This window comes from Anser brachyrhynchus (genome assembly GCF_964034855.1).
Source record: "Anser brachyrhynchus genome assembly, chromosome: 6".
NCBI classification, from domain to species: Eukaryota; Metazoa; Chordata; class Aves; order Anseriformes; family Anatidae; genus Anser; species Anser brachyrhynchus.
This window is the reverse complement of record NC_137700.1, coordinates 15,483,532-15,497,447: the sequence shown is the minus strand read 5'-3', so window position 1 is coordinate 15,497,447 and position 13,916 is coordinate 15,483,532. Positions and strand designations below refer to the sequence as shown.

The following is a 13,916-nucleotide window of genomic DNA, read 5'->3' as shown; positions in this document are numbered from 1 at the left end:
AAGACAGTGTTTCTAAGGTGTTGCCTTTATTTATTTATTTTTCTTCCTGATGTTTTGATCTGTTGAAATTACTTGGCCAGTTGTTGTAGACTCACGAATTGCTTCAGGCAAATCCGTGTGAGGTTTTCTGTGTGAACAAGCTGGTCCTCCCAAAATATTTTCACGTTTCTTCTTCAAAGCGCATAATGAAGATACTAAGGTTGATCTTCGGGCCTGGTAAGCGGCTCCAAGCAGGTCCGAGTGTCCTCTGCTTCCACTGAGCCATGAGATAATGGTCTGACAGCGTGTGGTGTTCCCAAGACTGGTTTGCTTAAACTCATGTAAGAGCCCTTGCAAGACTTCAGCCTGCTCCCAGACCTGGGGCAGCAGCATGGTCCTGAGATGTCTCTCCTGTGAGAGTGCTTGTGTGAGTGAGCAAACTCACTGGATTTTGTACTCTGGGGTCTGCATCCACTTCTTCTTTTTTTTTTTTTTTTTAATAATAAATAGTGCTGTAGTTTGGATTATGGTTGAAGCCTGAAAGCATAAGCATTGCTAATTGTTGTTCCCACCTTCCTGGGGTAAGTTGTGTATCACTTGGCACATAGCCAAGTCTTTCTTTTGTCTGAATTGGACAACCACAAAGAGCGTTGTGCGATCCTTTTAAGGTCTGAGCACCAGCACAGTCATTGCCAGATCACTCAGATGCTGTTTTCAGGTCAGCCCCTCTCCCCTGCACCAGGCTCTGCTGTGGCTGATTTTCCATGCCCTGCCCTGCTTGAGACCAGGACCAGCGCAGGGTCAGGTTTACTTCACTGCCTGTGTTTTCCAGAAAAGTGTCTATGAGCAAAGACCAGTATTAAGCCTGAAGCAACTCACTTTAAAGCAGTGGATGTCAGACCCTGGTCAGAAACCCTGCCTCTGCTGCTTGTTCTCTGCCTTTACTTCACGAGCACCATGGGTGTGCCAAATGCAAACTGCAGAGGAGGTCAGGGAGCTGCAGACAAGTGTCAAAGCTGCCTGTGAGTATGAGGAGAAAAGGCAGCAATGCTGATGACTGAGGCAGCGGTTGGCTGTCAAGCCAGGACTCTGGCACGTTACACAAACTGCACTTTGTGTCATATTCCTTGCATGCACCTGCCAATTCTGGAAAGTACAAACTTTGCCCAGGGAGAGCTTCAGATGGTTTCTTGCTGTTCTGTAAGGATGTTGTTTTTTAGGAAAGCAATCTGATTTCTTTTTTCCTCCTTTGCAAGGCTGTAAAAATAAGAAATGGGTAATGGTGGATGAAAAGTAACTGTTGAGCTCAGAAATAAAATATATGTTAATTCATGCATTTGCCTCAATTGCACTGAAATGCTTTGGTATAAGACTGTCCTCAGGGTTCAAAAAGGAAGGTGCCCTTTATATACAGGGTAAAGCTTTATTTGGCTATTACCATTTGCTTAGCCCTTAAATAAAAAATGTTAAAGAAGAAATGAGCCAATGAGCCAAAAGTCGATGACATTTAGCAGGAGTGGAACAATTAATCCCAAATTATATGGCTTAGGCATGGATGTACGTGATGAGGGGTGGTGGTGGAAAAAAAGCAACAGTCTAAAATACAAATGAGAAGCAGCAGGACATACAGTGAAGGAATGGCTCAGGCATCTTGGGCAAAACAGTGTTGGGGGCAAAACAGTGTTGGTGGCAAAGGGGAAAGCAGAATGGGATTCTGCCCTGCAAAAGCATGAGCAACATATTGCACCTTCAAACAATTCTGGCCGTGGGATGCCAGCCCAGATTTAGTGCAGAGCACCCCTGGCAATGTGCTGGGGTCCCACCACCTTACCGCTGTTTGGAGCGTGGTGGCACCCCTGCCTAGACTGGGAGGGTGTTTCCAGACAAGAGGGTTGGTTCTGGGGAGAGGGAGGTTGCTCTCCCCAGTTACTTTTCGTTCAATAAGATGGAAGTCTTGAAAAGAGCAAAACAAGTAAATTTACAGGTTAATTATTCAAAATGAGTCAATTTCTGTTATTGCTACAGCATGGCATGAGACCCTGTCAACAGTGACATGGTTCCCTCAGGGTGTCTGACAGCTAGCGTTTTGTCAGCTTAAATATTGCTTCTCTCCTATGGCCAGTCAAAATGATGGGAGGGATGCAGCTGAAAGACCCTCACAGACAGCTCCTGAGAGGAACAAAGCTGCCAACTGTCTGGCAAAAAATGCCTATCTTTTGCAAAGCGAGAACTCTGCACAGAAGTGAGTCCCAGCGGCCAGCAGAGCCTGCTGTATTCCTGCAGAGGAGAAGCAGCAACCCCTGTCCCTGTGCTCAAGAAAAGCAAGTCACAGCCCTCGGGACACCCTGCAGCCCCCGGACAGGGAGGTGGGCAGTGTGGTGGGGCACAGCAGGCTGGGGAGGTGTGTGGCAGTGCCACCCTGAAGTGTCCCAGGGTGGCAAGTATGTATTTGTGGGTGAGCAGAGATGGTACTGGGAGGTGCTCTCTTCCAAACTGGAGGTCAGTGTCAGACATAAGATCAGTGTCCCTTGGCTGGATTGATTAACTAGCTTAAAGGCAGGGTCTGACATTAAAGTGGCATACATAGCAAGAGCGAGTAAGAAGCCATCCTACCCTTGGCACACAAAAAATAGTCTTGCGTCATGGTCTTATTCAGAGCGGCAATAAGCTCAAGGATAATGTCAGGTCTGGTGGCAGCAGCCACCTTGCTATAAAAAGGTGATACGGTGACACCGGGTTGCTAGTGCTTTTGATTTACCACCTTGATAGATTGGCTCTGCTTTATTTTAAGGGGCAACAATCTCATGTTAATGTGAAACCTTTGTTCCCTGAAAACAGGAATGCTGCCAGCTTTGGTGGCACTTCACACTTTGAGGTGTAAAGAACTTCACAGCTGCTGTAGGACTCAGTTGCAGCAAGTTGCCTTCCTGAGGCAGCTTCATTAGCTTGCGTGAGCTCATTCTGGCTGAGCCTAGGCAAATCTGATGCAGAAACTGAGCTGTGTTGTGTATGCCATAGTGGTTTGAAGAACATTCAAATGGGTTTGGAAGGATTTGCTATTTATCAGTTTCAATATGGACAACAATTTATTTTAGAAACCTTCCTGTTCTTAAATCTGTGAATTAATCTGTTTTCTGGGAGACCTTAGTTCTGAGAGATGAAGAGTTAAAAGCCACATTAATCACTTTGCGTTTTTGACAGTACATAAAGTTGTGATACATCTAAAAGTCTTCTGGAATTCCAGTTCCAAGCAGCCCTAGAAGACCTCAAACAGTTAACGTTGAATGGAAGCTCTGAGAAATGTAATAGTCCCTCTGCTGTGTTCCAAAAACAAAAACACTTGAAGTAAAAATATTTAAAATATTTTAGCTTTATATATAAAAGAGGAAATAAAAAATTGCTATGAGAAATGTCTGGAAGAGAGCAGTATGGGCATCTCTCCTTCTAGAAAGTCGTGGCTTAACTGGACATTTAACAGGCTACCTCCACCTAAAACACGCCATCAAAGAAGAAAAAAAAAACACCAACAATAACAACAAAAACTGACATGATATTTACACAAGCAGGGATTTCCCTTTCCTGTCAAAGCAGTTGGTTTAATTTGTCAGTTGTTGGTGAGAGGGGATGTATTCTTTTGTTTGTCTAGTTGGATTAATGCTCCTTGCTTTCCGTTTGAATTTCAGGTGAAGCCAGAACGTCAAAGCAAGGTAAGACTTATGTACCGTGTCTAAGCTGTTTGTCAGTGACTATTCACAAAAATGATTGTAGAAATAACAGATACATTGATGCTAATGTTTGAACCTTTGTCCATCATGACTAAGGAAATTAGTTTTTAGCTTAAACTAATATCAGAAGAGAAGTAGTAATTATTTAATAGCACCCAGAAATTAAATTCTTGATGTTCCATGAATCTGGTTGATTTAAAGTTGATTCTATTTCAAGCAAGATTTTTCTTAATTAAATAAAATTTTCTTTTAAACTGCTGAGTAATCTAGGACAACTTAAGACCTACTTTTATATCAAAGGTCTTTTATTTTTTCAGGTGTCCTCTCCCCCTTATTCTTCAGATGATAAAAGGAATTAAGTGTTTCATCTCCTATTTTTTTGCCTTTACACCAGTAGAAGGGCACAGATAGTGTTACAAATCATTGTGGAAAATCCTATCAGTCTTCTCTGTGGACCTTGTATTCCCTGCAGAGCCTGCTGGGAGGTGGAGAGGCAAGGAATAATTAATTACACATATAGCAGCTGCTGGGAGCTTTCCCTGGGCTGGGCCAGGACAGCTTCTGGAAGGTGGCTGCTCTCACAGCAAGGGGCAGCACTGTTTCCACACTCACTAAGATAAGTGCGCATCTGGGATGGGTGTTAGCCTTAACTTTGACTCTGGTGTCCCACTGCCCTCCTGCACTGTTTTTCCTCAGCACTCAGGAGACAAATAGGAGGCTGGGTTGTCTCGTCTCTGCCCTGCGGTGTGCACCTCCCCATGCATACCCCTGCCAAGTCCATGCATTTCCTACAACTTAGTTGGGGGGCATTCTGCTCCCCATCTGCCCTACATCTAGTATGCAAGTACCCTGGCTTGTATTCAGATTTTCTTCCAGATGTGAACACACTTCTTCCAGATGTGATGCACGGGTTGACCATTAATGCCATACCTTCACTGCTTTTGCCTTGTTGACAGTGTTTAACACCTAGTCCTTTGTGGAGAATTGTAAGAAATTCATAAATGGTGTTTTTGGTAATTTAATTTGTGTTTTCACTCACTGTAAGCTGGTTGTAGTGAGAATGGAAGCAGAGAAGGTGGTTAGTGTGTGGAGTACCTTCTGCTATCCCAGAGCTATGTCAGAAGCTCTGCCATGTAGATAGAGGGAGGGTTATGTTTAACTCATGAAGACAACCCAGAAAAGATGAGATTGGTTCTGATGTGTTGTTCCAGCCTTTCTCCATTATACGAGCAGCAGATGGTTCATCATGTTATATTTTATTGACCTACAGGAAGTGATAGAGGAGGTGTTTTTGTCACTCCTACTTGCTACAGAACCTATAAAAGTTGCTTTTAGCTGTTAACTGGTGACTTTAAATTGAGAACCTGTCTTGTTTAATGAGGAGAGGAAAAGAGGCAAAAATCGATGAGTAGGGTTTGTAAATATGTTATCTGAATCCCCTGGGTTTATTAGGTAGGATAGTCTTGCAGATAGCAAGAGCCATATGGAACTCCTTGAGGTAATTTCATGCAGTGTTGCTCCATACTTGTAATTCTTTGAATGCACAGATGATTTTGTATCTGACCAGACTAAGTAAAATGGTAAGTCGCTCATTAAGAGGATTAAAAGCTTCTGGCTAGAAGAAAGCAGAGACCAAGCTTTCATGCGTGGCATGCACTTGAACTAGTATGATAAAAAGAAATGCAAGAAACAATCTAAATTTCATTTCTGACATGCTTAGATAACAGAAGGATTTGTAGCTGCTCTGTTTTAAATGAGAAATTTAAATGGCTTATGACTGACCAGTGAGGGGTAAATCAAGTTTAGAATATAAACAAATGCCTAAAAGCAACCTTTTCAACTTTTCTGTGGGCTGTTTTCCTAACACAAGTGCAATCTGGAGTTGTTAGTCTATGAAATGGTTTATAGCCTTTGAAAGTTATGCCAAAAATTCAAACTCGGACAAAATTGTTACCTCAGCGTACAGCAGCTCTACCTTTTTGAGCCTGTCTAGAGTGTGTTCTCATAGACGAATGGGGAGTGGAAAATGTTGCTGCAGTTCTTGTAAGTGTAGACAAAACCCAGCAGATGTGCAAGTGGCTTAGTTCAGTAAAATGTACAGACCAGTCATAAAGCTGGAAGGTGTGTATAGACTAAGTATTAATTTCAGGCATCTGGGCACAGTTGGTATTTTCATGTGGGGGAGTGAGGTAATAGGGGAGGTGGACAGATAAAAAAAATAACAGCTGAAAACAGTTTCATTTCATATGCAGTGGTCATCTGTTGTGCCTCTCAACCTTCAGCAGAAAGCTGCATATACTTGATTTAAATAGTTTTTGAGTGACAAAGGCAAAGGGGTGGCTCTACTCTACAAATGACATTGCTTGACCAGTTATATGCCCAAGGAAGTTTTTCAAAAGCAAAGAGTTCTTAGGTACGTAACTTCCCTGAAGTGAGTTTTGAGAACCTAACTTGTACTAAACACATATCCAGCTCTATCATTGCTCTGCGTACCTCGGATGGGTCGCTATGTGCTAAGTTTCAAATCTTAGAATTTACAGGAGAGTGTGGTTTGCCAACGGACCTCCATTTCCTCACTGTATTAAAAAAGCAAGGTGATATGCACATTAAAAAATAAAAATGAAAGCACACCTCTGCAACCCAGAAGAGAGCTTAATTTCAAAAGGCTTCTTGAACAATAATTGGCACTTAGGACAAGATGCTTTAAGAGCAGGCAAACAACATTCAAGGCCAAGGCAACTGTGGGCCTCAGAGGTCTTGTGCCTCAGTCTATCACTTACACTGTAAAGAGGCACAGTGGCTGCTTGATGAAATGGCACTCAGCAAGTTTCAGCTGGCACTCAGCATATTTTTCAACTGGGAAAATTCCTGTCAGCTGTATAACAGCTTTCATTGACTGAGCAGCGAAGGCCAGCATAGTTGAAGACGAGAAGCAAAAAATAATTGAGTTAGGGTGATGCCCATGTCTGTGCGAGCCTGCTGTAGTAAAGAGTGGAACTCCTCTTAGATTAAACTCTATTTCTACTTCAGCATATTTTGAGTTGCTGGAAGAACGAAGACTAACAGCAGTAAATCAGGGACTGAATGAAATATGCATTTGAGCCAATTTCCCCACGCATCCCAGCAGCTTTACTAAAAACAGTCTGGTATTGGCACCTACCTCTGCTTTCATCCCACAAAGCTTTGTCTTCTAAATACAAAATCATCTTTTTTTGCAAACTAAATTGTCACCCGACTTGATGACTTTCTCTAGCAAATCAAGTTGGTCTAGCACAAGGCACTCTATTACACATCCCGATTCAAAGCTCGGTGCAAACTTGGATTGCAATGAAACTAACCCCTCTTATACCCCTGCAGTACCCTTGTGCTACCCTTCGACTCATCTCTGGCAGAGTTGTATCAAGGGTTTGTATTCTTAATTGTTAATAACAAAAACAGGGGTGGGAGAGAATACTGTGTTTTTATTTGCTGTTCTTGACCTTTCCCACCCCTGGGGCTCTGACTGTGTGATGCTGCTATTCAGCATGGTGGATTTATCTCTGAAGCCTGTGGTGTCTCTTAAAAGAGCCACATCCAGGGAGATTTGTCGTCTTTTCCTCGAAGCAGAGAAACATTCTCTCATTCTAATAGGATCAGAGTTTATGGTGCTCTCATCTATTCCAGCAAGTGCTAAATCTGCTGATACAGGGTGATGCCATGTCTGTTTTCCCTCTAAGCATTTTCCATAATAAAAACAAAAGGAAATAATTGATGTGCTGCTTTTACTAGCCAATCTGTCCTTTCTTCAGCCTTAATAGTAGACACTGAAGCTTGAAAATGGGGTTTTACTTCCATCAATTTTTGCCTACTCTTTTTCATCTCTCCTAAACCACATTGCAAACAGAGTCCTAGGTCGTGTTTCAGAGGTGACATATAAAACAGTAATAAACCTTGGGCTGATTTGGCCCCTGTTGCTGAACAAACTAATAGATACATGGTGGCTGGAGATCACAGTCCATGGGAGAAGCTGTCAGGATTACCCATGTAGGAAATCTAGGGTGCTTGTGTCATAGCTCTTCTCGCTGCACCGCAGCCACAACAGTGCCCCCAAAGATATGATTGCACCTAATGCCTCGGGCCTGTCTCTGGCTGCAGGACAGCGGGGTGATTGCCCAGCTTATTGGGATCTGAGCACCAAGCGGCTGTGGGCTGTGACTTACTTGGAGACTAATGGGAGCCAGTATATGAATGAAGAGATTCCAGCTCAGTTGTTGTCTGTAAATGCATTAGCCCTGTAATGTGCTTGCACTTGAAATGCAATAGCGAGGAGAGAAATAACTCTAATTTACTTGCTGAGGGTCAGAAAGGGGAAGCAAAGCATGAGAAATAGCAGAGTGGTGGACATAGGAGGTACTTTATCTTATATTCTTAGGGAAAAGCCCTGCAGAGCTGTGGGCATAAGGAATTCAAGCTAGTAATTTTTTTATTTTATTTTACTTTTAATTGTGAGCTTAACTGCAAAGCTGTGAGAAGTCTCCCTGTGTTCACCAGCAGTGGCTCGGGGCCTGGGTACTTGGGGCACTTGCCAAGCCCCCTCCTGGCTGGATTTTTTTGGTTTGCCCTCCTCAGCATGCCTCAGTCATCTTGTTCACTGAATTATATTTTGGGACAAATCATGGTAATTTGCTGTGCAAACTTCGCTTTGAGCAACTTATGCATAACATGCCTGCATCACTCAAGTATTTTTCCTAAAGTATAAGTGCTCATATTGAGATTGTATTTTTGTATTTGAGAACAGATTATGCATAGGAATTGTTTGGCAAATGTTTTTTTTGAACAGTGAATAAACAGTGGAAAAAAACAGTGTTCACTGACAATACACAAACAGAGCAAAGGTAGAACCTAGCTACATTATTCATTGCAAATTTTTCAACCAGCTCTAATGTACTTTCTTCCCTTCTTTAGAGGAAAAAAGCAAGGAATATGTTCTTCAATATATTTGTTTGATTTCTTCTCTCATTGAATAGGTTTTACATTTGAAAATTATGATCTGCTGCAGATAAACTTTCTGAAAATTGCCTATTCCTTTATGTCAACCTACCATTATGTTTCTCTGCCCTTATATCATACCATTTCATACCATATCATACCATGCCCTTATATCGTGTCATTTTTTCTTCCTAAAGAGTAGAACACTGCTTCCAAATTCCCAAGGTGCAGATCATTACCCTAGGAGCGTTTCATAGCCAGAGTTCTGCAAGGGGAGACATCTAGGAGGATTCATGCTGCTGTTGGAGCAGAAGAGACAGAAAAGCTGTTGTGCTGTTATTTTAAACAGCTGGGTCTTCTCTTTGATGAGGTTAGTAGACCTGTGCGGGATTGACTGCAGCAAAAAGGTGGTTTCGTACCCTTCTGCTACTGCTAGAAAATGTTGTTTCCTCTTTGTTATTCATCAGTGTGAGTTGTTCCTCCCAGAGCAGTAAGGGCTGGGGAGGAAATGGAGACTAGGGCATCCTCAGGGCTGTCAGAAACAGAATTTGCTCACCTTTCAGTGCTGTGTGTTTGTGGAAGGGAGCCGTGTCTCCAGCCAGCCCTCAGAGCCCGTGCACGATACAGGCAAGAACTGAGATAACTCGTTATCATCTGCTCCTTGGTGCTCGCTTTGCTTGTACCTCCCAGCACAACAGCAAAAGCTAAACCTCAAAATAAGCAGCTGTATGGATAGTTTGTTTTTGTGCTTTTTCCCTCTGGGCATCCTCAGGGATCCCTTTTCCTCCACTGCTTCTAAAACCTGTATCTGCGGGGCATTTAGCATTGCTCACGGTGCAGTCGCTTCCTGGGGCTGTGCGCAGCCAGGCCCCGTGGCTCAGCTCCTCGCCTGGCACCTGCTGCAGGCCACCAGCATTTGGCCCTACAGAGCAGGTCCTGCACGTGAGACCCATGTTTTCACAGCCCCTGACTGCATGTGCCAGAGCCGGTGGGACAAATATTTAGTTTATTTGGCTAGTGATGTTTGAAGTGATGTAATTATGGCACACCGGTTCTGCATGTGGATTCGCAGCTCAGCAGATCCATGCACATCACCTGCCCTTCCTCTGGGAGAGAAGAGGGGCGAGCCACGGCCACTTCGGCAGCTGGAGATAACAGCCCCACCAGAGCTCACTCCTGATGGGGAAACACACCTCTTCCCCGCTCACCTTCCGTCTCAAATGCTTGAGGCTGTTGCCATTTTGAGGTATTTGAATTAAGTAATTCTTGTGTTGTTCTTTGTGGGGTTTTTTGTTTGTTTTGTTGTTTGTTTGTTTTTGGTTTTTTTGGTGGCTTTCTCAACATGATAATTAAAATAAATTATAGGTTCAAATGCTTCAATATTTAATGTTTCCCTCCCAGCAAAGTCTGGGAAGACATAGGCAGAGAAACAGACAATTTTCTATTTTGACATTCTGTGTAGTAAGTGATATCTATTCTTCCTCACTGGTTATTTTTATCTACTTAGCCTTCTACTTTCTTGCTGCTCTGCAGCTTTTCTAAACCCTTTCTGCAGCAAAGACGAAACTCAGATGAAGAAAGTTTTTCAGCTTTGGAGAGTTACGGTGTTTCAGTTGCCCTTTTCAGAAGTGAGATTGCCAAAGGTAAAGAAAGGAAGAAATGACAGAAAAAAAGCATCACTGGTTCTATTTCATTCAGCAAAAAGTTCATTTTATTTAGCTTTTTTAAGCTCTGCTATGGAATTTTCCAGTGTGGGGGGAAAAAAGAAGTGTCTTAAAGCTGATATCCTAAAAATTGAGCATTTGCTGCTGTGAAAGACTTATAACTGAGAGAATTCAGTCTTCCCCTGCACCAGCATTTGGATGATTAACAGGGAAACAGTTCCAATAATTCTATGGATAACGCTAAGATCAGGCAGAATTTGGCTTATTGCTATGCTGCTTCTGGAAATTATTATACCCTATTCATATTCATTAGATGGCATGAGTGTAGTTTGCGATCAAAGGTTATTAAGAATCAGAAAACAAGCAGGAGATTGGGATTCTCATTTTCCAGAGATCGTTTTGAGCTATCACAGGTGGTCATTTCTCCTGGCTTGCTGGGTAACTGGCATTTGATTTTTTTTATTATTATTATTTTTTTCTTCAGAGTCATTCAGTAGCTTAAGGTCCGAGCCAGATATGCCTGCAGCTGTCCCTCACGAGCTGCTTTAGCTCTAAGATGCCTGTGACTATGACAAGGAAGGGTTATGTTCATGGTGCCACTGGTGACGTTTGCCTTTTTAGGAAAAAGTCAGATTGAAAAGGCCTTCTCCAACAGCAGGGCAGTGCTGGGAGATGAAGAAGTGGAGCTTCATCGTGCTTTCCCTCAACCTATTCCATGTAGGTTCTAGTGCACGTGTTGGATATCTGCTCCCTCTGCCTCACACTGTAGGCCTTGCTAGGTGACAAAATGCAGCATTTGGTTTTATTCTTGTTGTAGGGCATGTGAAATTCATGCTTATTTATATTTGGATGTAAACATTATATCTAATGTGCTTTTACTGCCATTTGTTCCAATTAAAAAAAAAGGTAGAAATGCATAATCTAAATGTAAACATGTACATGACAAATTAAACAGGGCTGCAAAGAATAGCTGGTAAATTAGCATTGTTGCTGAACATGAAATGCTACAGCGGGGAAAAAAAAAATCATACAGAAGGGGAAATGGAAGAAAATACTTCTATTGTGAAACAAAAACTGCAAAGAAAGAGACAATTGTACTGTAGACTTCCCTTCTGTCAGAACACAATATAGTAAGTTCTTGTGATTCATAAGGAAATTCTTACAATATATTTTTCTTTAGCTTTTAAAACACTAAAGAGCTTTTAAAGAAACTGGGGTACTTCTCTAAGGAGTGTCTGCAGCTTTATGCATTCTCAAATACCTGTAAGTAGAATATCTTGGCCACATGTTGGAGAAAGGAATGCTGTATTTGCCATTACGAATCAGAGAATTGTGTAGATTGGAGAAGACCTCCAAGATCATCTAGTCCAACCTTTAAGAAGATCTTCAGAAGAACAAAGCAAGGCACTAATAAGACACTTGAGACAACTGCTAGCTTTTCAGCAACGTATAGCTCTATCGCACACTACTTCTGAAAGCCTCCATGACTTTCACATGCAGCCCAGGAAGGTTGGCTTGGGCTAACCTTTCCCAGAGAACGAGTTGTGAACTTGTTAACTTCCATAATGCAGCACTATCTGTAGCCATCTCTGTTCCATCAGTATCAGTTCCTTCCCCTTAGGGATGTTAATACCTTATCTTTCAGATCACGTAAGAATGACATGGTAGGATTATGCAAAAAGCTGGCAGGAGCTTTCTGTGCAAATGCATTTGACCAATTTTGAATAAATCTTTTACTGGTATATTTCCAGATAGTCTTTATGGCTGCTGGAAAAGAGAATGGGACAGAAGGTAAAGGGAGAAGAGATGTCCCTTGCTTAAATTCAGCAAATGTAAAAGGAATATTGATCTCAATGTAACTTCATGTACAACTTTAAAAGCAAGCCTTTGTAGGCTACCTATGTTAAAGCTGCATAGAAATGTTCTTATACAGGCTTAATGGTGCCGCAGGCTAAAGCACAACCTATTCACCTTCATGCTGGCTGAGGCCACACGTAAATGCAGAGGAACACGTCTCCCTTGGTCCCAGAGGGAGCTACTGCACAAGCACAACTAATGAAACTACTCCGGACCTGTGTCACTTGGGTCAATTCATTTTTTAATTCACTTATAGTTGGAGTTCCTTGCTGACTCCACATATACCTAAGATTTTTCTCTGCCTTTTTCCCCTGAAACCTGTCCCCTTCTCCACACTGAATATTTGGCAGTATTGAACTGTGGAAAATAGATACCTGCACTGAACATCATCAGGGCTATGAAACCTGTTGCCTTTCTTTCTCTAACTCCCTATAATATTATCTATAATATTCATAGGAAATACCTGATCTTTGAGAGCTAGGAAACATGGGCATGTTCGGTCACAGAAGTCAGTTTAAGATAAAGCTCTTGATGTATCCTCATTGTGTGGTTCCTGTATCATCAAAACCACCTGCAATATTCCAACTCCTTCATGTATAACAAGGAAGTGGGTCCAGAGACAGTGTTGAGATTAGAGAGATCTGAGCTGCTTGACCATGCAGATTATAATAAAGATTTATATTTTACGTTAGATCAGTGGATTAGATTTTTTTGTAGTAGTAGATTATAATGATCTCATTCTTCACCATTAGTAAAATTATACCAAAATGAACAAATATCAAAGCAAAAGGGATTTCCAGATACCATCGACTGATGGCTTTGAGGAAGATGCCTTTGTTTTACACCAGTTGTTCATCTTCTTAGTTTTATGTTGCAAATCATGCATTTTTCTTTAGTTAGTGGTGCATTGAAAGATGAACATATGTAGGTTTTCACACCATAATCTCATTTGGATATGCTGGAGCAAACAATCTAATTTTAGGTTGACTTTTCCTTTCCCTGTCTCTCTTAAAGTGTTTTTCAGAATCTTCTAAAGGCCACCACTGGCAACATCACCTCAGAAAAGCTTCTGGATTTTGCTGGATAAATACATCAATCTAAACCGGAATGGAAACGCATTGCAGCCAAGGCATCTATTCCCAAGTTTTTGATGAAAACAGTCCTTGCTTAATTTTTTTATTCTTACCTTCTCTTGCCCCATCTTTCCTTTCAAGGAAGAGCTATAGATCTGCTGGCCAAAACAGGAACTTCTATCACTATAGTTTGACTACAAAATTCTCCTAGCACTTAAACATGAATTTTTCATTTCTTCAATATTTTCACTTATTTCTTTTTCACTAGTTTTCATTATTTGCTATTAAACTAGGCTATCTTCTTCCATGATAGTATTTGTCCATCTAAATATTTCCATTATTTTCAGCAGGACTGCTCATGATTAATTCCTTTTTGCAAGACAGCCAATCCTTTGGCCACGTACTGTATTTGGCAAGTTGTTAGGTGCTTTTGCTCCCACAAAAGCCGATGAGGAGAACAAGTAGTTTGTCCTGACTGCTGATGACATTGGTATCCTGGAAACTGATTTTTCTCCTAGGATGGAGAAAAATTTTTTCTCTTTATGGATAGAAAAGCATCAACAGCACTTCAACAAGTACATACAATGCAGGGAACGTTACAGAAGCCTGCAGCAACTGCGAGGTCTCCAGCTGAGGACTCTGTGTAGGAA

At 41.8% G+C, this 13,916-nt stretch overlaps 1 protein-coding gene across 2 annotated transcripts in view; it reads left to right on the top strand.

Moving 5' to 3' along the window:
* LOC308197454 (uncharacterized protein) overlaps nucleotides 1–13,916 on the top strand; it is a 557,403-nt gene that overhangs the window by 509,753 nt on the left and 33,734 nt on the right. For both annotated transcript variants that reach the window (XM_080597939.1, XM_080597940.1), the window contains 3 exons: nucleotides 3,663–3,686; nucleotides 9,236–9,299; nucleotides 9,745–9,918. In XM_080597939.1, coding sequence (XP_080454065.1) covers nucleotides 3,663–3,686; nucleotides 9,236–9,299; nucleotides 9,745–9,918 — 262 coding nt within the window. The remainder of the gene's footprint in view (nucleotides 1–3,662; nucleotides 3,687–9,235; nucleotides 9,300–9,744; nucleotides 9,919–13,916) is intronic.